Genomic DNA, 26,400 nt, shown 5'->3' on the forward strand with positions numbered 1-26,400 from the left:
TTCAGCCCCAGATGAGAGAACAGTTGTAAGATCTGACCAATGCAGTTCTGAACGTGCTCCTTTGATTTTCATCAGGGCAACGAGTCATTCAGGCAAGGATACATTTAAATGCCAGAGATGGGCCATGACCACTGTAATACATTTGGTGAAGAACCTCAAGGCAGAGGATAGACCAAAACATAGCACTATGTACTGGTAGTGTGTGTTCTCATATAAACTACAGATGTTTTCTGTGGCCAGGATATATAGTTATATGATAGTAAACATCCTGCTAATAAAAGGGCAGAGAACCAATCTCTAGGGAGGAAATAACAGACAAAAAGGTGACCATCCTGAATTTGAGTTTCTTGATAAATCTGTTCAGTTTTCTCAAATCCAGACTGGGTCTTAACACACCTCTTTTTAGGGGAATCAGAAAGTAACAAGAATAAAAGCCTTTCCCTGAGTGTTATGGAACTTCCTCTACAGCTCCGAATTCTAGAGGAGAATATACTTCCTGAAGTAATAAAATCTTGTGAGATGGGACTCTAAACAGGGAGGGGGATGGTGGTTGGGGTAAGAAAGGGAAGTAAATTGGATGATATATGCTTCCTTCACATTGCTGAGGACCCCCTTGTCTGATGTCATCTCACTCCATGCACTGTAAAAAAGAGAGACAGGTGGTTTCTAAAAGGAGATCTGCCCTGACTGGTACACTGTCCTCAATGGTAATATCAAAATGATTCCCTTGTTGTAGTGGAAGTCTGGTGAGAGGACCCAGCAGCCAATGCAGCTGAAGGCTGACATATGGGAGGCTTGGATCTCTTCTTGGAAGAATCCTGGAAGTCTGGGCTGATAAAAAGAAGTGCATCTGAGATTTGAATTGCCTCCCCTTTGTCATGAGAGTATAGATTCCCAGTGAGTGCAGAGTCACATGAGAGTTTTAACATATGCATCACATCATTGGTTTTTTCTGAGAACAATTTAGATCCTTCAAAAACCTTCAACTGTGTTTTGCAGTTCTTTTGGGAATGCCAGAGGCCTGCATTCAGGAAGAATGCCTCATTGAAGTCACTATGGCAATGGAGCATCAGGCACTACAGGATGAATCAATAGCTATTTTAGGAGATGTACAAGCTGTAAGACGTCCCTCAGCCACTGTTGCAAATGGTCCCTACGGTCCTCTGTCTACTTGTCAGCAAATTTTGCTATGACAGTCCAATTAACAAACATATTTGAACAGCAAAGTTTGGTAATTTACAATCCTCATTTGTAGGCTTGCGGTGGTAAATTTTCCTGCCATAATGGTCTAGTCTTTTATGGTCCTTATCCTGTGAGGTAGCCTTGAATTGAGATTGACTCAAGCGTTCACTAGCTGCAATGACTACAGAAGAGTCTGGAACAGAGTGAATGAAAAAATAATCAAATTCCTGCTAAGGAACTATATAATGCCTATCATCCACGGGTTTGACAGCAGGTGATTGGAAGCTGGAGTCTGCCAAAGACTTTTGGCCAGATCTAAGAAGGATCATTAATTGAAAAGGTACTCTTCCAGAGGGCTGGAGTCTGTAAAATATCTTGCAGCTTGTACAGATTATCCTGCACAACTTCTGCTTGTATTCCTAAAGATGTGGCAACCTGCTTTATAAGATCTTGCATGTCCTTAGGGGAGGCGAGGAAGATTCAGAAGTAATGATTTCATCAGAGAAGAATAAGGATATGTGTGGGGGCTGATTCAAGATTTCCTCTCTCTTCTTCAGCAACCCCCAAAGTTGGGGATGGCTCACAATTGCACAGGTATAGGGTCTTTCCTTGCTGGGAAGGAGATTGAGACTTCCTTTTAAATTGCATTGCAAATAGAGATCTGGAAGGACCAATAGCAGTCCAAAGCGTCCAGTATGGCCAAAGCGGGTAGTCAAGTCTCTTCTTTGCCCAAGGTGGCGGACAAAATAAGGGAATGTCCTTAGGTGGTTAATACTCTTGCCCCAACCCATGAGTTCATGCAATATGCCTAGATTTTGACATGTAGAGTGAAACAGGCTGTCTTGCTCAGAATGAGAAGAAGAGATATAGCTCTCTTCAGGAAAGCAGGGAGCTGTTCCAGCCAGCGTCAGTGGTGGTCTCGATTACCGCAGCGATGCATGTTCCTGCACTGGTGGTACCGACTGCATCGAGCTTGGCTCTAACAGTACCAATGTAGACACAGATAGCCCTTTTTGGGGAGGACAAAATGCCATCTGCTGTAACAACTGCACCAGTGGCTCTGATGGTGCCAGTGTAGCGATAAAACCCATCACTGATACCTGAAATGATGATCAGTGAATTTGGGAAAGAAAGGTATACAAGTCTTTTGCTGCAAAATATGCTTGTGGCGTCGATGGTACTGAGATTGGAGGTAAGTTCTTGGTAGATAGTACCTGTTGCACTGGTCCCAATGATACCAGAGTGGATTACGAAAAGGTATCTGCTTCACTGAAAATATTGTAGATGATTTTAAAGTTGAAGGCACTGACCTCGATGGACCTGCTGGGGCCAGAGTTGATGGTGCCACCTCACATGGTACTGATGAATGCTGACACTTATGCCTAGATTTTGACTCAGTACCAGAGGACTTATGTCTTTTCCTCTATTTGCCCTGTTTGTGGATCACAGTGTCAGACTTCATCAACCTCTCTGTGTCACAAGGAAACTTCTTCAGCTTCAAAGTCTCTGCAAGAGAAGAAAAAGAGCATCTTCTTTTTCCAGTCATTGGTTTAGAGCCTGAAGGTGCTGGAGAAGCACTTTTAGTAGAAGAGCTCTCCATTCTCTCATGACTGGGGTCTTGCTCTGAAGAGGGCACATCATCTTTAAAAGCAATGCTCCCTAAGGCAGAATTCCCTTGATTGTTTTGTTCTTGCTGGGAAAGAGGTACATATGGGACGTTTATCCCTGACATGTCCCTCTCCCAAGCAAAATAAATTAAAGTATTTATTACTTACAGGCATTACAGCCTGCAAGTGGAACACTGCTTAAACCCCTGGGGACCTCTGCATTTTCACAGACAGCCAGGGTTAGCTATACTATAACAATGAAAATTTGTACACTATAGAACTATGTACTAAATAGTTAGAAAAATGCTGGTTGTATAATAAAACTGATACCCAACTCTTGGTACAGATGGTAAGAAGGAACTGAAAGGGAGGTGGCACACATGCCCCATTACCCCTCAGCTCTGTGCACAAGGACAGCAGGGCACATGCACCACCTTCCGATACTGCTGGCAGAAGTCTCTGACTCCACTGCATTGGGTGCATACACACCTACAATGGAATATATACGTGCACAATCGCTCAAAGGAGAACTGCTGATTATTTGTATAGGGTGAGGTTCTCACCCTGCTCAGGCCACTTAATGCCAAGTAAAAGGGCCAGAGTGGCAACAAGTGGCTCTGAAAGGTCCAGATCCAGCTGGAAAAATTCCCTTGGCACAATTATTGAGAACATATGCTGTTCTTTGAGGACCCCCTTAAAAGCCCTGGCATAAAAAGTAGGCTTGGGGGCAGAAGTTGTGAAAGGTCACAGCACATAGAGAATGAGCAACAAACAGGAGAGTTTCAGAGGTAATTTGGAAAGCCAGTATGAAAGGCTTTTCTTCTAGGAACAGTTTTACGCTCAGTAACATAATGGCTAGCAAAGGAACTGTGTCTGTGACCTGTGACAGATGTGCCATGTACTCTTTCCTGTCTGAAGCCAGAAGGGACTTTTTAATACATAGAGTGTAAGTTGGTGGCTGTGCTTGAAGAAAAGATTCTTGGATTGGAAGGGCAAGTGCAGACAACACAGAGCATCAGAGAAGCTGATGAGTTCCTGAACAATCAAAATTCAGGAAGCAACGCTACCCCAGATTTAAGAGAAAAAGGAAGGGACCACAAAGGAATCAGAGAGAGGGAAAATGAGAGAGGAGGCCTGGTAGTTTGTACCCATGAGAGACAAGACGACAAGCCGGGCCGAGGGACGTACTGGCTGCCACTTCCCGCAGCCCCCATTGGCCGGGTACAGCGAACCGCGGCCAGTGGGAGCCTCAATCAGCCGAACCTGCGGACGCGGCAGGTAAACAAACTGGCCCGGCTCACCAGGGGCTTTCCCTGAACAAGCAGCGTCCCAAGTTTGGGAAACACTGCTCTATGGGGATGGAACCTGTTTACAGATGGGATAGCCTCCATCTTAACAGAAGGGGAACTAATCATCCTGGGCACAGGCTGGCTACAATAGTCTAGAGAACATTAAACTAATAAGAGGGGAGGGTGAAAAGAAGGAAAAAACGAGCATTCATTTAGCACAAAATCATGATGTTGAGAATAAAATTAAATCAAGAAACCAAAGGATATGAAGAGAAGAAATTCTTTAATTGCCTAAACGCAAATGCTAGGAACCTAGGTAACAGAGAGCATTGGAATTGCTAATTTAGGAGCATAAATTTGATGTAGTTGGGATTGCTGAAACCTGGTTGAATATGCATGACAGGAATGTTAAAATCAACGGTTATAACCTATTTAGGAAAGATCAAGTGGCACTCTAAGCCAAAAATGCCATAACCTGTTTGAATCACTGACTGCTCAGAAAAAAATTATCTTGAATGCTAATGGATCAAGGTCCTAACAGATAAAGCACAAAATGAGGTACTAGCTGGTGTCTTCTTCCCCAAATCACACCAAGGAACAGGGTGACTAACCCCTCAAGCACCTATCTATAAATGTGTAGGAAAAAGGCTGAGAGATCATGGTGAACTTCAATCTGAGTGACATATGCAGGATGTCTCATGCTGCCTGTACAAAAACATACTCTGAATTCTTTAATATTATAAATTACAACTTCCTAAATCAAAAGTGATGCACCTCCTAGACAAAGACTTCAGTGTTCCAGAAATAAAGGCTAATGTTGTTGAAATCGCAAAATACTTAGAATCATAGAAGATTAGGATTGGAAGAGACCTCAGGAGGACATCTAGTCCAACCCCCTGCTCAAAGTAGGACCAACACCAACTAAATCATCCCAGCCAGGGCTTTGTCAAGCCGGGTCTTAAAAACCTCTAAGAATGGAGATTCCACCACCTCCCTAGGTAACCCATTCCAGTGCTTCACCCCCTCCTAGTAAAATAGTTTTTCCTAATATCCAACCTAAACCTCCCCCACTGCAACTTGAGACCATTGCTCCTTGTTCTGTTATCTGCCACCACTGAGAACAGCCAAGCTCCATCCTCTTTGGAACCCCCCTTCAGGTAGTTGAAAGCAGTTATCAAATCTCCCCCTCACTCTTCTCCTTCTGCAAACTAAACAAGCCCAGTTCCCTCAGCCGCTCCTTGTAAGTCATGTGCCCCACCGCCTCATCATTTTTGTTGCCCTCCGCTGGACTCTCTACAATTTGTCCACATCCTTTCTGTGGCTGGGGAAGGAGAGGGCAAAACTGGACACAGTACTCCAGATGTGGCCTCACCAGTGCCTAATAGAGGGGAATAATCACTTCCTTTGATCTGCTGGCAATGCTCCTACTAATGAAACTCAATATAACGTTAACCTTCTTGGCAACAAGGGCACACTGCTGACTCATATTCAGCTTCTCATCCACTGTAATCCCCAGGTCCTTTTCTGAAGAACTGCTGCTTAGCCAGTCAGGCCCCAGCCTGTAGCAGTGCATGAGATTCTTCCGTCGTAAGTGCAGGACTCTGCACTTTGTCCTTGTTGAACCTCATCAGATTTCTTTTGGCCCAGTCCTCCAATTTGTCTAAGTCACTCTGGACCCTATCCCTGCCCTCCAGCATATCTACCTCTCTCCCCAGCTTAGTGTCATAGAATCATAGAATCATAGAATATCAGGGTTGGAAGGGACCTCAGGAGGTCATCTAGTCCAACCCCCTGCTCAAAGCAGGACCAATCCCCAATCAAATCATCCCAGCCAGGGCTTTGTCAAGCCTGACCTTAAAAACTTCCAAGGAAGGAGATTCTACCACCTCCCTAGGTAACGCATTCCAGTGTTTCACCACCCTCCTAGTGAAAAAGTTTTTCCTAATATCCAACCTAAACCTCCCCCACTGCAACTTGAGACCATTACTCCTTGTCCAGTCCTCTTCTACCACTGAGAATAGTCTAGAACCATCCTCTCTGGAACCACCTCTCAGGTAGTTGAAAGCAGCTATCAAATCCCCCCTCATTCTTCTCTTCTGCAGACTAAACAATCCCAGTTCCCTCAGCCTCTCCTCATAAGTCATGTGTTTCAGACCCCTAATCATTTTTGTTGCCCTTCGCTGGACTCTCTCCAATTTATCCACATCCTTCTTGTAGTGTGGGGCCCAAAACTGGACACAGTACTCCAGATGAGGCCTCACCAATGTCGAATAGAGGGGAACGATCACATCCCTCGATCCGCTCGCTATGCCCCTACTTATACATCCCAAAATGCCATTGGCCTTCTTGGCAACAAGGGCACACTGCTGACTCATATCCAGCTTCTCGTCCACTGTAACCCCTAGGTCCTTTTCCGCAGAACTGCTGCCTAGCCACTCGGTCTCTAGTCTGTAGCTGTGCATTGGGTTCTTCCGTCCTAAGTGCAGGACCCTGCATTTATCCTTATTGAACCTCATCAGGTTTCTTTTGGCCCAATCCTCCAATTTGTCATCTGCAAACTTGCTGAGGGTGCAATCCATCCCATCGTCCAGATCATTAATAAAGGTGTTGAACAAAACCAGCCCCAGGATCGACCCCTGGGACACTCCGCTTTAGTGCCAACTAAACATCGAGCTGTTGATCACTACCCATTGAGCCCGACAATCTAGCCAGCTTTCTATCAACCTTATAGTCCATTCATCCAATCCATACTTTTTAAACTTGCTTGCAAGAATACTATGGGAGACCATATCAAAAGCTTTGCTAAAGATAAGATATATCATGTCCACTGCTTTCCCCATATCCACAGAGCCAGTTATCTCATCATAGAAGGCAGGTCAGGCATGACTTGCCCTTGGTGAATCCATGTTGACTGTTCCTGATCACCTTCCTCTCCTCGAAGTATTTCTGTAAGAACCATTTTGCAGCAGCTGCTCTGAAAAAAGTGGGAGGAACCAAGCTAACTCTCCTACAAGACGTGCAATGGAACTCAGTAGTTGACTGTTTTGATCACTGTATCAAGAACTGACCTAATCGGATGACAGTTTGCAAACAAAATCATGAAAAAAATAGATGGCACCATCACAGCCAAAGTTCTCAACATTGGGCTTAAGAGAAATGTTGAATACATGCTGAGTACCCTACAGCCTGTTTCTGTAGCCTTGAACAAAATGCAGGGAAATAGCTGTTTTATTGCTGACGCTGCTGAAATTTGGAAGGAACTGAGAGAGATCTTCAAAAGAGAAATATGCAATGACAGAGTTAAATTACAAGCATTAAAAAAAAAAAAACAAATGGGACAAGCACTATCTCCAGCTCATTTTCTTGAAAATATTCTCGAAAATATTCTCAATATTTGGTACGAAGGTTTGAACCGGACTGCTGAAGAAGAGGAGTTGGCTATGACATGGACAACCAGCAACCATCCCTCCCTAATGCCAACTATAATAAACTTCAGCGCTAAGGGTGAACCATTCAAGAAATATATGTTTGCTTAAGAGGTTTTAAAGAAAGCCACACCAGTGAACTGGTGGAAGTCATTTAAGCACTTGGATTCAGAGACTTTTGAAGTGATAATCTCACTTTTAACAGCAGTAGCTTCTTCTGCCAGTGTCGGAAGAATATTTTCTTCCTTTGGACTAACTCATTCCAAATTGAGAAATTGTTTGGGACCTGAAAAAGCAAGAAAGCTTGTTTTTCTTTTCCAGATTATGAACAAAACAGGAAAATGAAGGTAAAGATGACTGAGTTAGCTGCAAAAGCCAATATTTTAAGTTTCTCATGTTGACCTGGCTGACACAGTCGATTTAATTTTTTTTTTTAATATTTCATTTAACGATTTTAGTTCAAAACAAATTTAACAAAAACAAACCTGATTTTAAAAAACTTGAAAGTTTAACTCAATTCAAAAATTCATATGCTTGTTTTGTTAAAATATTATATGTTTGCTGTAGAAGAAAAAAATCCAGAATACATAACATTGTTGTTTGAGGTAAATAAAACAATTTATATGTCTGTCTGGTGATGTTCTCCTCCTAATACAGCATGGCAAGAAAATCCTCCAAATATTAATGATTAACCTGTTGAATTAGAGATATTTATGAAGTCATTGGGAGGTGAACTATCTGTTTGGTAAATGAAATAACCAATCATTCATTTTCTGATATAGCTGTAAAACTAATCTGAGAAGTTTTCAAAACAAATCACTTTAAAAAGGCATAGGGTGTACCTTCTAAAATGAAACCTACATCTATCTCTGAGTTGTGAAGAATATGTATTAAGGTTCTAACAACCAACAAGAATGCACCTTTATGTAGAAATCCATGATTAAATCGAGTCTTCCTGACTAGTGATTTAAATCAAATCCACCCTGCCACAACTAGAAATCTATTGCCAGCAGAGTCAAGGACAATAAGGAGCTTTTATACTATATTAAGATAAAAATTATCCTAACACTCTTATTTGTCTATTACTAGATGGAAAATGTAGAATTGTCAATAATAATGCAGAAAAGGCAGACGTGCTCAACAAATACTTCTGTTCTGTATAGGGGAAAACAGATGATGTCATATCATGATGATGATGATGAAATACTCTCCATTCCAATAGTAACACAGGAGGATGTTAAACAGCAGCTACAGATGTTGGACATTTTTAAATCAGCAGATCCAGCTAACTGCATCTAAAAGTTTTAAAAAAGAGCTGGCAGAGGAGCATGCTAGACCATTAATGCTGATTTTCCGTAACTCTTGGAACAGTGGGGAAGTTTCAAAAGAAAGCTATAGTTGTGTCAATTCTTTAAAAGGGTAAATGGGATGACCCAGGTAGTTATAGGCCTTTAACCTGGACATCAACTCTGGGCAAAGTAATGAAACAGCCATTACAGGATTTGATTGGTAAAGAATAAAAGGAGGGTAATTTAAATAATGCCAGTAAACACAGAACCTGTTAGCCTAACTTGATATCTTTTTGTGATGAGATCACAAGTTTGATAAAAGCAATAGTATTAATGAAATACAGTTGGACTTTTGTAAATCAATTGACTTGCTACCGGACAACATTTTGATTAAAAAAAACTAGAATTTAAAATTAACATGGCATAAACTTTTTAAATACATTTAGTGTCTGACAAGTCTCAAAATAGGGACTGTAAACAGGGAATCATCCTCCAGCAGGCATGTTTCTAGTGGGATCTTACAGGTATTTGTTTTTGGCCCTTCATGGGGCTGCAACTGTATTAACTCATCTGGGAACTAGCCAGCAACAATTCACAGAGTGCAGGTCATGATTCCTTCCTGAATCACTTCCACCTAGTGGAGGGCTGCTGTCAGCCCCAAAGCCCTCCACATCTGGTCCCCAGCCCATTGCTGGGACCCCACCACCCTTTCCTCATATGAGGGCTAAGGGGCTGGGGAAAGGGATTCAGCTCCTTGCTGTAACAGACATTAGGGGAGGCTGTATCAGCTTCTTCAGGGGATGCCTTAATTCCCCCACCCCATCAACTCCCTTCCAAGGGAGGGGGAACTATTAAAGAAGCCACTACAATTTTTTCTGACAGCCCAGACAAAGACCCCCAGCTTGAGGTTGAGGGGGTTGCCCTTTGTCTCCTCTAGAGGAAGGGCTGGGCAATTGCTGTTTTTCTGGAATTGGAATAGAGAAAGACCTCACTCTGAAGTATACAACAAAAGACCACTACATTTTTCATTTATTCTGTTATTGAAGAGTTGACTTAAATTTCTAGCTATTACAAGCACAAGTCACTTTAAAAAGATGGAAAAGTAGAATGGTAATCTGGTTCTGTCATGCAGTTTCCTCAATATGTTCAAAGGGGCAGGATGTGTTTTTTACATAAGTTTTTAAAAGCAACATCATCCAGAGACATCATATCTACTCATGCAAATAATTTTCTACAAAGTTGCAATAATATAGTAAATAAAACCTATCACAGAAAGCAAAAAAAAGTAATACACAAGCTCATTTCCCCACAAGTTCATTTAAAAAAAAAGAATTTTCATTATGTATATTTTTTCCATTTCTGCTACATCACAACAATTAACATAAATGGAAAAAAAAAACTACAATAACCCTATCATAAATACAATAAAGTCTTTTTTTCCATAGAACTCTACGCATTCCTTTTAATGTTTTTATAACTATATGTTTATGTTTTTAAAAGTTCGCATTCAGGTACAATATTGCAAAACAACATTATATTCAGTCATAAGTTTTTACTGACGATACCTTTAACTTTGTCATTTGTATGGCAAATTTTTGTTTTTCTAAGAGTCAGTCTGTACTCTATAAAGATTTGTTTCCAGGATACTTGCAATTGTGCTGAGCATAACATCTGTTGCTTTGCATTTCCAGAGCTTTACAAAACCTAGCTAAGCACGCTTTCCTACACTCACTTGAGTATATGAACTGACAGAAAAGATATATGGTCACAGTTCAAATAAACTAACAGTGACAACTAATTTCATACTGAAAGCCATTTAAGTAACTAGCTATTTATGTAGCCTAAATAGACAAAAGCCAGGAAAATCAGTCAGGGATCAAATTCTGTTTATAAACTTCCTTATTTGTTTAGGAATTGCAATACACACACACGATTTCCATGTGATAAACAGCAGAACCACATGGCAAGTATATTTATATGCACCTTTTTCTACCTCACCCAAGAACATATTCTTACATTCTAAACGCAAACAGCTTCAAAAAGTGGGACTGAATAATTAAAAAGAAAACAATATTAAAAAAAAAATACTGCCATAGAATTGGTCCCTGCTTCTCTCCTCCAAAATGTGGAATATCTCCACATTCCCCCAAAAGTTATCCCCAACCCAAGTCCACTGATCAGCAAGATTCAGTCCTACACCAGTTCTGAGGTCTTCTACATATACACACTTTCTCAATTTATAGTGTTACTTCGTGATCTTGCGGGGCTAGAAACAGGACCTTTGTACTACTGGAAAGAGATTATTCTCAATTTTCCAAAGGGACCTGGCACTCACTCTTAGTTTAGGAAGTCCCATAAGAGCCTTTGAAATTGTGACCTGTTCTGAGTATATAAAAGGTATTTTAGGATGGCTTTAATGGTTTTTATAGCTCACTCTGAGCACTGTAACAATTTGGTTCATGAGACTCAATCCTGCAAGGTATTGAACATTCTGGACTTGATCCAAAGCATTAAAATTAGCAAAGCTCTGGAGCATATGTGGCTCAAGTGTTCTGCACTATACAGTATCAAACCCAAAGTAACTAAGACACCAGGCTTCATAAGCAACTGTATATAAAAAAGTCCAAAGAAAAAAAAATCTTCAAAGTTTTATAAAACACTGTTAAATAGGTGGCATATGCAGAATAGATCATGTTGCAGGGTTGCAAAAAGGTTATGAATACTCACTCAATTGGAAAGATATATGTAACTCATATCTTTGCCTATCGTGAATAATGCATCCCTCCCAAAAATCTGTCACCCTACCACATTGTGTTCTCCTTCTCTCTCTCTCTCTCTATATATATATATATAACACATTACATTACAGACAGATGTATGTGAGATCACAGATGCTAAAGTCAGAACTGCCTGCATTCCACATTTGAATGTAATTATATCAAGGTCAGTGTCACATGACCAGGATGTGGGCAGTCATATCTAATGGTTGGAGGAGGAGTCAGACACATTGGTCAGAGCAGGAGTTAGCAGCCAGAAATCGAAGACCAGAGTAAGAGCCAGAGTGAGGAGTCAGAGCCCAGGGTCAGAACTAGAGTCAGGGTATGTCTACACAACAAAGAAAAACAGTCACCTGGCCCATACCAACCAACTTGGGCTCTCTGGGCTCAGGCTATGGGATTGTTCCATTGTTGTGTAGACTTCTGGGCTCAGGCTGAAGCCCAAGCTCTGGGACCCTCCCAACTTGGATGGTTCTAGAGCCCAGCCTTCAGCCCAAGCCCAGAGGCCTACACAGCAATAAAACAGCCCGAGCCTCGAGAACCTGAGTTGGTTGGCACAAGCCAGCCAAGGATTTTTCTTTGCCATGTTAACTACCCTCAGAGGCCAGAGCCAAGGGTCAGAGCTGAAGTCAGAGGTCAGGAATCTGAGCCAAGGGTCAGAAATGGGTTACCTGGAGTGAGGCAAGACAGGCACAGGAGCTATCACAGTTGTGGGTGATAATTTGAGCAGCCACTGAACTGCTGCTGCTGGGCTTAAGAGCTGTTCTGCTGACTCCTCCAACCAATCAGACAGTGTAGCAGATCAGGCAGACTACCATAAGCCACCTGTGCTTGTTATGTTGCCCAGAGACTAGCTCTGCTGCAGGCCCTGCATCCAGAAAACTCAAGAATGGAGTTAAAATGTGATTGGTATAATACTATCCACTTTCACCAGGCTCTCTACTTTAGCTATTACAGAATTTCACTCTATGGTGGCATTGGAGTCAGCGAGTCTGCTTGTTCCTGGGGATGTCAATATTCTCTTAGAGGAATGCTCTTGTGAGACTATTGTAGATGGGGATTTATACAAGCCCAAGGGCACTAATGAGACTCACATGGCTGCAATGCATACATCTTTCAGTCTATTCTGAAAGATGGATCATTTTATGAAAAAGACAGTGGTAAGTTGTTCCAGTGATGGTTCAGAAAGAAATGCAGAAATATGATGACAAATATATGATTTAACATCATTTGATTCAAAACCATGTAGCTGTGTTCCGATGTTCTGGCTGTCAGTAATATGTCTACGAAGTTCCAACTTCATGACTTGAAGACTTTGGAGGAAAAAAGTCAGGACTTGTCTACTCAAATTGGCAATAGCAACACAAACACGCATAAAGCATTGCATTGTATCTGGTATCTTGTCAAATCATAAAATAGTGTAAAGTTCATATCAATGCAGAAAATCTTATTCTTCCATGAGAAACAAGCAAAGTATAGGACCTAAATACTACTGTTTCATACCATACCAGAGCCATAGCTGATGTCAGTGAGTAATTCCTTTCAATACTCAGGAAGACAGACTACTTACTAATTTAGCCTCATGAGTTAACTGATATATTGACTGCTGTACAACTTCCAGTTTTATGAGGTATGTTTCTCACGGTTGACTGAAGATTTACTATTTTATAACACTGTGCCAGGAAACACAGAGTTATTATTTTGAGTCACTGCAGGGAACAGTCAAAGTTTTCCATATTCACTGGAAGCAGTGCATTTCAATCTGCTATTTTGAATTAGCAGAATACAATATAAAGATTAGCAAAGACATTTCAAAATGTTTGAAATTTGAAAGTCATAACAGCATTTTAGATGTTACATAAAAACTTGCTCTACTAATGTGACATCACTACTGAAAAGTATTAAACTGGGAGAGAAAAAAAATTAGTAGTTTCCTTTTGACTTGATAAACAACAACTACATAATGCAAGACACTTCTAAATTTAAAATAACTACATGCTAGTTCATAACATTTACTATTGAATAAAGCTATAGAAACACCAACAGATACAACAGAGATAGGCTAAATATCTTTTCAATGCATTAAACAGGGCTGTATTAGACCCCAGTCCTGCAAAGACTTGTGTGCATTTAACTACATGCTGAGGGTAGTCCTATTGAAAACTAAGGGACTACAGACTATGTCTTAAAAAAAAAAAAAAAAAAAAAAAAAAAAAAAAAACCACCACATGCTCAAGTCTTTGCGGGATGGAGATCTTATTCATTTCAACTGAAACTTTAAATGGTTTTCAGATCAAACACCATGTTATCAACAAATCCACGTTTTTTCTCTTTCAGTTGTATGTAGTAAAAGTTCCTTGTTCTTTGGGAAAAACTCAACCTTGTGGAGAGGGCCTGAAAAAGTCCCTTTGCACTGCTGAAAGACCAAGTTTGGCTGAACATTTTCTGTGTGTCAGAGAGGGAGCTCCACTTCAGTTTTACATATTGAGAAACATTTAGAGCAGGCAAGAGAAGAGGTCTCAGGATCCACAACATAAAGCTAAAGGCCCTGTAACCAGTCCGAAAGTTGGGAGTATGGATATTGCTGCCTCCAGCTCTCCTACACATTATCCATGTAAATCCCAATTATTCAGGCAGTATGTTGATGAAAGGAATACCACTCTAAGAGAAATATTAGGGCATAAGTTCTCATCCTGAAGAGTCTCAACAATCCTCTCATTTTTTATGGTTAAATGGGAGAGGGTCCCAAAACCATTAAGAAAGGGGTTCCAAAACTTTCTTCTCTTGTAACATAACGTCACAATATGAAAAAGGCTGAGAGCCACTGTATTAGGGGATGTAAATACACTACCTGACTAGTAAAGATATAGAGATACCAGTTAAAAAAACAATGTTTTATTTCACTTATTTTAAATAACAGAGCTGCACTGCAAAATACAGCAATCCTGAGAGGATTTTTTAAAGTTTCATTTATAATCCACTTCACACTTACACTCACTGTCATGATATGCCAGAACACAATTACCTCAGAACTTTGACAGTTAATATCTGTAGAACAGAAATCAATTTAGAAAGGACCTCATAATGAAATTCTGTAAGAGTCCCACTGACAATTGACAAAAAGGTCAAATTCTAAAAGGAAACAGCAGATACCACTACAAAACTAACAGATGTTCTTTGGGGTCATCTGCACAAAAACATAGGCATATGTGAAAGAAATCTGACACACTCATGAAATCAGTTGGTGTCTAAAATAATAGCAGCTCCTTATGGTAATATATGTATCAAATACTCAATGTGTTATGTTGCAACAGTATGTGTAGACAAAAAAAAAAAAAAAAAAAAGCACATAAGTAGTAGAAATGGGGGCCAGCAGGTTAAGAGAGAAAAAAACACGTTGTATGACCCATCAAGGTTAAAATACAGCTTAATAAGAACACAAGAATGCATATTATTCAGAGTTCACAGAATTTTCAGATATTTATTTTTGTTTGTGAATACTTCTGGTGTGGATAAAAAATATTTTTAAAGGACTGTGATTAATAAAAATAAAGTCTGTCTTCCAAAAGACAATGTCAAAAGTTGCAATCACTACAATTTACATCAATGAAACAGCAAGCAAACAAGATTTCTTCTATGTCTATAGATTACTTCTCTTGTTTTCTAGTGCAAACATACTTCGTTATTATTTCCTATTTTGTAATGCACATTGTTAACAAATAAAACATGCCTATATTGACAGGAAGATTATCTTAAGGGTGAACACAATGAACCCAACAAAAACAGATGCACAGTTTCCCAGTCATTCTTTTTACTGTTGTTTCATACAGTACACTCAAACTACTCAATCTGAATATTTATAATGGGAATTTACCAAATGAAAAAATGCAGATTGGTCAGCACAGAAGTTTTTTGGAGGGGAAAAAATAGAGTTAAAAAAGAAAATATACAAAAACACATACTCAGCAATTTTTCATTTTACATGTGAAGAACAGACTTATCACTATAGAAGTAAGTCTGAAAAATATCACAGCTCAAATCAGTAACCTGGTCAGAATGAAAGTGACAGAAAGCATAACTGACAGTAAAAGTTAAGGTGTAGGCACACAGAAGGTCCAGGCCTTCAATAATCCTAAAAACTAAAATCCCCAGCACAGAATGATATGGCCATTCAGAAATATTTGGAAATAGCTAAGAAACAAATCCATTCATGTGAATCTAACTGACTTCATCATTAGAGTTACCAATGACCTTAATTTACAGCTTCTGTGATGGAGTCAGGATTAGAACCTATTTGTTAGTTATAAGACTTCAGGCAAGACACTGTTGAACTCAATGGAGATGTAATTAATATAATGGAAGGTAAATTTTGGCCCACAGGTTCTTTTAAATAATGAAAATAATGAAAGATTGATTAGCATTTGTCAGAAGGATTCTCCTCCAAAATTAATAGACAAAACTATTAGTTTGCAGCAATTGAAGTGAAACTAACTCCTCCACCCCAACCAACCTATTTTCCCCCCCCCTCAATTTACTTACCTGTAAAAATAATCTAATACTTATTCATCTCAAAGGGATGCAATGGAGTTTAACTAATTGACTGTAAGTCTGTTTCAGACCCTCTGATGTAAGGCACAAAGTAACATTTTTAAAAATGCTTTATGATACTTACTATGTAGTACATGCTGGCCACAATCTGAGCTCCCCTCATTTCAGTGAAAAGAGCAAGCAAAAGCACACCTGGCAGGGTGAAGGTAGGAACCATGGATAGCTGCATTGTTCCCCCTTTCCCTCAGGTAAATCAGGATTCCAGTCATAAGCTATTTGCTGACCCCATCAGCATTAATTTACATCATAACAACATCATACAGTAAAACACTCTTCTCTCATGCATGCATACAGAGATGATGGTTCAGAGGTACTGGAAGGTAGAAAGGTACTACTATACTGTATTAGTGAGCAAGGGGCTGGGAAGCTATGTGGAAGCACAGACCCTCCATGAAGATGGCCCTGGCTTCCAGTGCATCTCCCAAGATCAGGAGATTGCATGGGACTGAACTCCCTTATCTGTTCCACCAAGGAAAGCAAATTCTCCACTCCTAGGAAATGAGTTGGAAACTCTGATGAGTCCTAGAAACAATTAGTGCACGGGACGATCTCACCACAGTGCAGAGCACCTCAGTTCTGATTCTTGGCATGGCAGAGTGGAAAAATCAGAATGAGAGGACTAAGCTCCAACTATTTGAAGTTGTCGGCTTTGGTAGCACAATAAAGGAAAAAAATATTTGGAAAAAAAAAGAGCAAAACTTTCTCACTTACAAGTAAAGTAGCAACTTCTACTGCAACATTTGAGTTTATCTATGCAGACTGGTATTGCCTATGTCCTTGATCCTATGCCATTCCAGTAAGGGCCACAGTTCAACCAAGAGAGCATCAGAGGGTGGGTGGATGGTTGAGTGAGTGCATGTGTGAATGCATGCATGCATACAGGATAGCTCAGTGATTTGAATATTGGCCTGCTAAACCCAGGGTTGTCAGTTCAATCCTTGAGGGGGCCATTTAGGGATCTGGGGCAAAAATTGGGGATTGGTCCTGCTTTGAGCAGGGGTTTGGACTAGATGACCTCCTGAGATCCCTTCCAACCCTGATATTCTATGATTCTAAGTCACAATTTTGCCATTAACTTCAGTACGGTCAGGATTTCACCCAGAATTTCTTCAAACAGTTTTGAAATGCTGATAAACATATTTTGACAAACACTGAAGTGCCAAAACACACTCTGTACAAAGCAAAATCATCAAAGCGAAGTTATCCAACATTGAACTCACATTCTGGCTCTCCACATACTTATGACTGATATTCTCCACCCTTATATGCACACACAAACACTCACAAAGGAAGTGCCAGTGGCAAGTCATGACTTCAATTACAGCGTTACAATGAGAGTATCTTTCCATTTACAGGGCTTACAGATATTTAAGTCTAATAATTCCTTAGTGCAGAAAAACACTCAATTTAATATTTGTCCAAGATTTAAATTTCATAAAAACAAAGGGGAGGCATTTGGAGGTGGAGAGGAGTTGTTGTTTTAAACCTAAGTCCAATAGAACTATTTCTATGTTTTGAAAAAATTCTTACAAATTAGATTTCCCTTGCATTGTTTGAAATCCAACTATTATGAGGACACTACTGTTTGAAACCCAAATAGCACTCGGACCCCAACCTAGCATGCCCTTATCACATGCTTAAATTTAAAACTTAAAGCACTTAAATTTAAAGTATGAATATTCCCAACTCACTAACTTAAGCACATGTATGTTTGCAGGACCAGGGTCCAATACAGAAATTTGTATTTATATTTTTTTCACTTTTCTCTCTCGCGCCTGTATGCAGAAAAATTTAATGTATGCACAAACTAGACACAAGCACCAGCATGCACTCAAAGTTTATTAATTCTACTCAATTTCTGCTCCCTACACTTAAGAGCATCAAAGAAGTAATGCCTGAAAGTGGCAAAAGATAACAAAAGGTGAACATTTGTCTTATAATTTATCAGCACATTCCATCTTATAAAAATAGTCTCACAAATTAATGTTCATGTGCAGAAAGAAGCAGATGAATATTTATACATCATTAAACAAAAAGGATATAGAGAAGACATACTAATATAAAATCCTGTTTTGTTTCTCTCAGGAAATAGCTGAGTCTTTAAAGTTTAGAATGTGTGAAACTGCTAAAGATATTCAGATAATTTTAAAAATGAAAATTAAACCATGTAATACAAAGCTGACTTTGTCAGATGTATCTAGTATTACTCATTTTTATGTCCACCACTTGAATATATTATCACATTTGTATTTGGACACCAGATAACCCACTAGTTCAAATATTAAAGAAAATGTTCTCTATATATCAGCAGCCAAAATCAAAAGCTTCTAACTTGATCAACTAATAACTTCAATAATTCACATTTTGTTATAGGCCATTTTTGGTGTTATTCCTATTTCCATTATTCTTGACTACCCAATAGACTGACAGATGTCTTACCTTAATATCCCGAACAGACTACTGGTATCTATTTCACCCACATCTGTTCCTAAATAGCTTTGGCAGCAGACTATTATGTACTTGGAATTAATTCTAAGTCATTTATTACTAAGGACTTACTCTTTTGTTGTTGTTTTGATATCTCTTTTTTTTCTTATTATGCTTTTAAAAACATTCCTGTACAGTTTTTTAAAACTTGCTACAAAAACATATTGTTCAGTATTATAAAAAAGATTTGCTTTGAGCTCTCCAGGTACCTTAGTTACATGCTAATATAAATTATTTGATTCCACACATTTTTAGATGTGCCCAGAGGTCTTCAAGAATGAAGAAACATGCCAAAATTATCTTTAGTTATCAGAAGCCCCCACATCTACAGATACTGAAAGTTTTAGACCCATGGCCAATGTTGAATCAGTTGGCAATCTCTGTCCATTTCCTAGGTGACAAGCATCTGCATCATAAACCAATACCAAAATTGCCACAAATTGAAATTCTTGTTGGCAGTCGCAAGACAGAGGCCCAAGAATGAAAGTGACATCGAGAATAAAGTCCTTTCAACTACAAAGAGTCTTCCCAGGATAGGGAAAAGATATATTGGGAGAACAGCCCGGGAAAGCTTGCCATTCCTGGTGCTGTAGCTATTCTAATATGCAAGTGACTCCCATTTCCAGTGCTGTTAATCCAGTATCTTTCATAAGTATTAAATTTCACTTTAGCTGTTTGTTAAGTTCTGTTGGGAAAAAGTATTATAAATCTTCAAAGTTTTCAAATAGCCCCACACTGAGAATTTTTAAATCTATTCTTCAATTAGTTTTCTTTCTTTTCTATGATTTTGAAGCGCTGCTCAGGCGTGAGCAGCTATACTATCTCAGGTTATATATTGATCCGCATTGGAAAAAAAAGTTTTTTCCCCTTTCTTCATCAATTATTTTCCCTGATGTGGTAACACCAGTACTGACACATAGGTGAGCCCTCTTTTTCTCTCTCAGTCAGGAAAGTAACAGCCAACCGGGGCAGGGTCTGGGCACCTCATTCTACCTCCTCCACCAACAGACAATTTCCAGAACTGGGGGAAAATTATGGTTAGACCACACTATCCTGATCAGTCACTTTGTCAGAGCCAATTTCCCACTGCAACATCCTGAGAGGGTGTCCATTCTGGTGCTGTTACATCACTAAAAACAACTGACAAGGTAAGAAATCTGATTTTCTGTTATGCCTATCAGCATGGAAAAATGGGTCTGACTAGGAGTAACCAAGGAGACAGAGTAACTATAGAGAAGCTAAGAAAGGCTAGGCTAAAGTGACAGGAGAGGAGAAGCCAAGATGGCCAGAGACACAACCCCATCCTCCAGATATCCCTAAACTTCCAACTGCCAGAAGTTGAAACTGTACAAGGCAGGTCACGGATCACTTGAAATTGCCCTGAAGCATCTGGCACTGGCCACTGTCAGAAGACAGGATAGTGGGCTTTCTGGATAATTGGTCTGACCCAATATGGCCATTATTATGTTCTTAGGAACAGACCAATGGAAGCCCACTGAGGAGAGCTGACCACCTCCTGAGGACAGCAACCCCAGGGCTAACATGGAAGGCTCCCTTCACTTCAGGAAAGGAAGACTATGTTTTCAATGGATGTCCAGGAAATGCCACTGGGCCTCTTATCTGGTCTTCTGTTTATAACAGAAGTTGGTCAGTAAGATTTCCTAGCTAAGGCAGACGGCTGGGACCACCCTGGGGAGAAAACTGGAACATACTTGGAGAACTACCTTACCATGTGGAACATGAGGTACAGAGTTATCATAAGTCAGAACTGTAAGTACTTTGACTCTCTGGGCTGAGGTGACTGATAGCAGAAAAACTGCTTTCCTCAAACAAATGTAGAGTGGCAGGATGAGTTCAAACACAAAGTATACTTAGCAGTAAATTTAGGCTCCAGAGGCAAATGGGTAACTTAATAGGTGGCCTAAAGTAAGATTACCATGAAGAGCCTGGTTATGAGGGGGTGAAACGTCACTGAAAAACCTTTTATGCTGCAGCAAAGGCCTGGATCCTAAGAGAGCTAGCAGAGCAGCCTCTCTCAAATCCACCTGGAAAGAACTCCATAACTGAAAATACTAGAGGATTTCCTGGCCTTGTTCACGGAGATCTAAAACAAAAGGAAAAGATCAACCAACCCTAAAGTTAAATGAAGTGCACATCTGCTGGGGAAAAAAAAAGTCACTAACCTTTTCTAACTGTTATTTGTCAAGATGTATTGCACATGTCCATTTGACTCTTTGTGTGCGTGTGCCCACATGCAGAATTGCTAGACATTTTCCCCTCAGTGGTACCCATCAAGGCAGCTCCAGAGCCCTCTGCTGATGCGTGCCACTGAGTGCCAGTACAGAAGGCCCAGCTGCCCCCAAGTTCCCTCAGTCCCTTCTTGACAGACAGCTCTGGAGTAGGACAGCAAGTCATGGAATGGACATGTGCAACACATATTAAAGATCAGCAGTTACAAAAGGTTAGTAACAGGTTTCAGAGTAACAGCCGTGTTAGTCTGTATTCGTAAAAAGAAAAGGAGTACTTGTGGCACCTTAGAGACTAACCAATTTATTTGAGCATGAGCTTTCGTGAGCTACAGCTCACTTCATAACCATTTTTTCTTCTTCGAGTGATTGCATGTGTGCATTCCACTCTTCGTGACTTACAAGCTGTAATGTAGGAGGAGGGATTGGAGTTCATTGAAGTACACAGACTGGAGTACAACTCATTCAAATTTAGCATTCTCTCTGGAGTACTCAGCAGAAGCATAATGGGATGAGAAGATATAAACTGAAGACCAGGTTGCCACTTTCCAAATGTCCTGGATAAGAACTTACACAAAAAACACCATTGAGGCCGCTTGTGATCCTACGGAACATGGTGTCAGTTTGCCCAGTGGGGAAAAGCCTGCCAGATCATAACAAACACATGCAGAAACTTATACAAGACAAAATTATTTGTGAACAGATCATGAGACGTTTCATTCTGTTTGCTATGGCCACAAACAGTTGGGTTAACAAATGAAACTAGTTCTGTCTATGTAGAAAGCCAGCTCTCTTCTAATGCGTACAATTTGCAGATGTTACTCCTCTTTATTGGCATGTGGTTTGGGGTAAAACATAGGTAAATAAATTAACTCTTTAATATGACAGTTAGATACTACTTTAGAGAGAAATCTCAGATGAGGCCGCAAGTACGCCTTATCCTTAAAAAAAAATTGTACAAGGTGGTTCAGATGTCAGAGCACGCAGTTCAGCCACTCTTCTGGCTGAAGCGCTACCCATTAGAAAAGCCACCTTTGGAAGTAGGTGAAGTAAGGAACTAGAGCCTCAAACAATGGCCCTTGAGCTTTGACAAAACTAGATTCAAGTGCCAGGGTTATAGGTTCCCTTATTTTAAAGTAAAATCTTTCCAGCCCTTCAAGTCATTAGAAAATATAGAACTGTTATCCACATGTGGCTGGAAAGCTGATACTGCTGCCAATTGGACCTTGACAGACCTGTTTTAGGTGCAAGAGATTATCCAGTATATCCTGGATAGAGAACTGCACTGGAGACCCCAAACTGACACGACCAAATAGGAAAGCGCCTCTATTTTGACATGTAAACAGCTCTGATAGTGGGCTTTCCACTATTTAACAATGCACGGAAAACTTGTTCTGACCAAGAGCTGCTAAACGAAGGGCCCGTAGGTTTGGATGGAGCAGTCAACCATGATCTTAGGAGATCAAGTCTGGGTGCAATGGGAGTGAAATTGGAGCTGCCAATGACAGATCCAATAAAGGGGAGGCCACGCTGGGGCTATTAATATAACTTCGGCCTGGTCCTGTTTGATCTTTAGCAGCACTCTGTGTAGGAGTGGGATTGGGGGAAAAGTGTAGTACAGCTTGTTTGTCCGGGGCAGCAGGAAAGTATCTGTGATGGAACCGGGACTGTGGCCTTGTAGGGAGCAAAACTGTTGGCATTTCCTGAAAGCTTTCTTTGCAAACAGGTCTATCTGGGGAGTCCCCCACTGCTGGAAATTCATCTGGCTACATCCAGGTGGAGAGACCACTCATAGCAGCTTGGAAATTATCTACTTAGGTGGTCCACCGGCTCATTCTGCACCCTTGGACGGTGAGAGGCTTTGAGACACACACTACAAGTTCAGTTAAAGTTCCATCAGTGAATTGCTTCCTGATAAAGCAGAAAAGAGTGAGCTCCCCACTGCCTGTTGAGGTAAAACACACATCACCACAGTGTTGTCTGTAAGAACAAACAGGCTTTTTCCCTGGACATGAAATAGAAAAGCCTGACAGGTGAGGCAGACAGCCCTTAGCTCTCTGACATGGATATGAAGATAGGAGATCCTTGAGGACCACAAACCTTGAGTTCAGAGGGGACCCAGATGAGCTCCCCATCACAGGGCAGATGTGTTCGTCACCAGTGTCAGCAAAGGCTGACAGCGGACAAAGGGAACTCCCACACAAACACGGAGGGGGTCTGTCCACCAATGTAGTAAAGTCAGTACTCTCAAGGGCACCATGTTCAGATGGTGATGGTGATGATTTGGTGAATAAACAGAGGCCAGACAACTTTGAAGAGTCCTGAGATGCAGCCTGGCATGTTGGACTACATATGTGCACAGTCATATGCCCCAGGAGTATCATACAGTTTTGAAAAAAAAAAAAAGGAGTACTTGTGGCACCTTAGAGACTAACCAATTTATTTGAGCATGAGCTTTCCTGAGCTACAGCTCACTTCATCGGATGCATACTGTGGAAACTGCAGAAGACATTATATACACAGAGACCATGAAACAATACCTCCTCCCACCCCACTCTCCTGCTGGTAATAGCTTATCTAAAGTGATCATCAAGTTGGGCCATTTCCAGCACAAATCCAGTTTTGAGCTGTTGTGATTGGGGGAACCCTGAGAAACAGGATTGTTTGGTGGCATTACCATGTCTCAAAGTTCCTTTTTACAGCTGAACACAAAATTCCTTTGGTATAGCTTTTAGGTATGCATGAGTTGGTTATGCCACAGCAATAATCTGATCATAGTAGTATGGATTTTGTGCCATTTCTCTCATACAATAAGCACCTCTCTGTATTTATTAAACATACCATTCGCCTTCTGCTGGAGACCCAGCTCTAAAAGATAAGTACAGTGGAGTCCCACTATGGACACCCTGGAGAAGATGTGAGCAGAGATTATGATTTAGCAATTGCTGAAAGAGCCAGGTTGCTGGAAAAACAAATATTTATCTGTAACTCTGAATTAAGAACATGCAGATATTTGAAAAATTTCCCTTTGTAAAATCTTTTGTAAAACAGATTTTGCTTTACTCAATCAACAGCTTTGCTCATTGAAGACTGTTTTATCAGGACAACTTGCTGGAGCTTAATTTCTTTTGCTGTTGCCTTTCAAATTGCACCGTAATAAATATCAAGGAGTTTGACACAAAACCCTGAGATAAAGACATTGAGCTAAATCCTGTTTGCATTACTCACATTCGAAATATGAAGAACTACTCAGCTAAGTAGGTGGAGCAGGATTTGATCCACAAACCTCACCCTAAAACTTAGACACATCTCACAAGAAATTACTATATAACATATATACAGCTGTCATTTAGATTAAAAGGCAAAAAACCAGGGCTTTGGAGCAGAGCCTGAAGCTGGAGCGCAGAGCAGCTCCAGAGCAGTGGAGCTGCAGGTTTTTGCCTGGAGCTGGAGAGGAGCCGGAGCACAGCTCCAAAGCCGTGCAAAAAACTGATGCTGCAGAATCAATAAAAATCCTTTTACTATTCTGCCTATGGCTAAAAGCTGTAAGACATACTATTTCATGTTTCCATAGTGTTTATATACTATAATAAAAATGAAAAACTGCCCAGAGATACTTGGTTTTAGGTTTGAGATCTTGATAACCTTATTTAATTAAATTCCCCTCTTTTATTGCTGGCACAGATTTAAAGTGGCGAGTGATGCCAGTAATTATCTCTTTTAACTAATTTACTGTAATCCTGTTTTAAGTAAGCTTTCAATTTCCATAAACTGATTTGTAAGATGAAACCACAGCAAAAAGCCCTCTTCTACTAGAAATTCAGCAGTTTTGTTCTGAAAATTTCATCTGATGCAAATTGTCCTCCTTTCATAGGTAAAATTTGTGGTCTGGCAAAAAAGGAAATAGCCACAGAAGCATAAAGTGATACTGGTCCAAAAACTGAATACAAAGGTTTGGCCCTCTCCAGAAGGGGCAAGTGGTACTTTAGTGATGACTTAGTTGTTATAGTAACTTAATATGTATGTATACAACATACTCTGGCAAGTACCTCCTCCCGCTGCTGCTCTCTGCCCTGTGGCTGCTCAGCCCCTTGTAGGGCTTGCAGGCGTCCCTGATCCCTCCCTGCCTGAATTGTCCTCAATCAATTGAGCAAGTGTTCAAAACAAGACCAACTAAAGGAGCAAAACAGGGGCGATGCACAGTCCCCCATGCGCCATCAGGGTGGGATGGTGCTTGGGGCCGGATCATTTCCGATAACAAGTTGGAGACTTATCCGTCAGTTTTGGTTGGACGGGGGGAATATGCCAGCCCCAAACCACCTTCTCCTTGACAGCACATTGAAGGCTAGTGGGGGTGCACTGAAGCAGCAGCAGCAGCAGCAGCAGGGTCCGCCCCCTCTTGCCCCCTCTCCCCCCAGCCTGCTCCCCTCACTCACCCCCGCGGCTCTCGGGCTGGATGGGGCTCCACCTGAGCTGCCTGGCGCTGAGCACCACGTCGCAGCTCCTCTTCCCGACCTGGAAGATGCCCCTAAGGAGCGGCTCCTCCTCGCCCCCGGCCGCCTCCCCGCCGCGCGGGGGGTCTCTGTCCAGGGGGGACGCCCCCCGCCTCTCCTCCTCCTCCTCCTCCTCCTCCCCCCACCGATGCGCCATCGAGGAGGAGGAGGAGGAGGAAGAGGTGGTGGCGGCAATCCCCTGCCCAGCCGAGCCTTCCGCCCCGCTCCCCGGCGGCGAAGGGTCCTCCACGAGCTCGGGCCAAGCTTCTCTCCTGGGGCGGGGGAAGGGGTTCTCGGCCCCCAGCATGGCGGCGCCACCCTCCAAGCCAAGTTGAGGCGAGAGACTCTCCGCGTCCCGGCTGCTGCCAAGGCAGCGGCTCCTCTCCCCCGCCCATCCTGTGAGAGGGCGCGAGCCGGCCGGGGACGGAGGGAGGCGGGCGCGCGCCCTCCAGCCGTGCCCGTTAACGGCCGTCCGTACGGTCGCGCGCGAAATGCCGGGTGGAGGCCGTCGGGATCATTACTCCGCTGGGTGCCTGCTGCGCAGCCTTCGCTACAGGCCCGCCTCCTTGAAGGAGGAAAGGGCTGGATGCCGCCCCCACTGACCGCTGCTGGCGGCGTGGGGCAGGGGTCCCTTGGCCGTAGCACATACGAAGCCTGAGGTGCCTTTAATAGGATCAGGCCCTTTGCTGTGAGCTTGCCCGGGTTGTTTGGAGAGGCAGAAGTCAATGGAAGCAGGATCATCCCCTGAGCCTCAGCCCCCCGCACCCCTGTTACAAGTGTTGCTGATGCTCTCGCTCTTTTACCTCTGCGTGGAGATTTCACTCCACTTACTAAAATCACTAGGAACGACATGTTGTAATATGGTAACACCCGGTTGCACCGAAAGATCTGATGATTATGGTCGTGTATAATGTCTCTCTAAACAAAAGTTTAGGGGTTGGAAGGTCTGTTTTGTTTCTGGTAGTTACATGGCAGGGAATTTGTAAGCTTGTTTTCC

At 41.5% G+C, this 26,400-nt stretch overlaps 1 protein-coding gene across 3 annotated transcripts in view; it reads right to left on the reverse strand.

Annotated features, from left to right (window-relative positions):
• CERKL (ceramide kinase like) overlaps positions 1-26,027 on the reverse strand; it is a 98,029-nt gene extending 72,002 nt beyond the window's left edge. For all 3 annotated transcript variants that reach the window (XR_006284723.1, XM_037912637.2, XM_043524864.1), the window contains exon 1: positions 25,347-26,027. Coding sequence is in view for 2 of the 3 variants with exons in the window: in XM_037912637.2 (XP_037768565.1) it covers positions 25,347-25,710 (364 nt within the window). In the remaining variant the exon portion in view is untranslated. The remainder of the gene's footprint in view (positions 1-25,346) is intronic.
• Between the last annotated feature and the right edge of the window lie 373 nt (positions 26,028-26,400).

Source organism: Chelonia mydas, chromosome 11 (genome assembly GCF_015237465.2).
Source record: "Chelonia mydas isolate rCheMyd1 chromosome 11, rCheMyd1.pri.v2, whole genome shotgun sequence".
Lineage (NCBI taxonomy): Eukaryota > Metazoa > Chordata > Testudines > Cheloniidae > Chelonia > Chelonia mydas.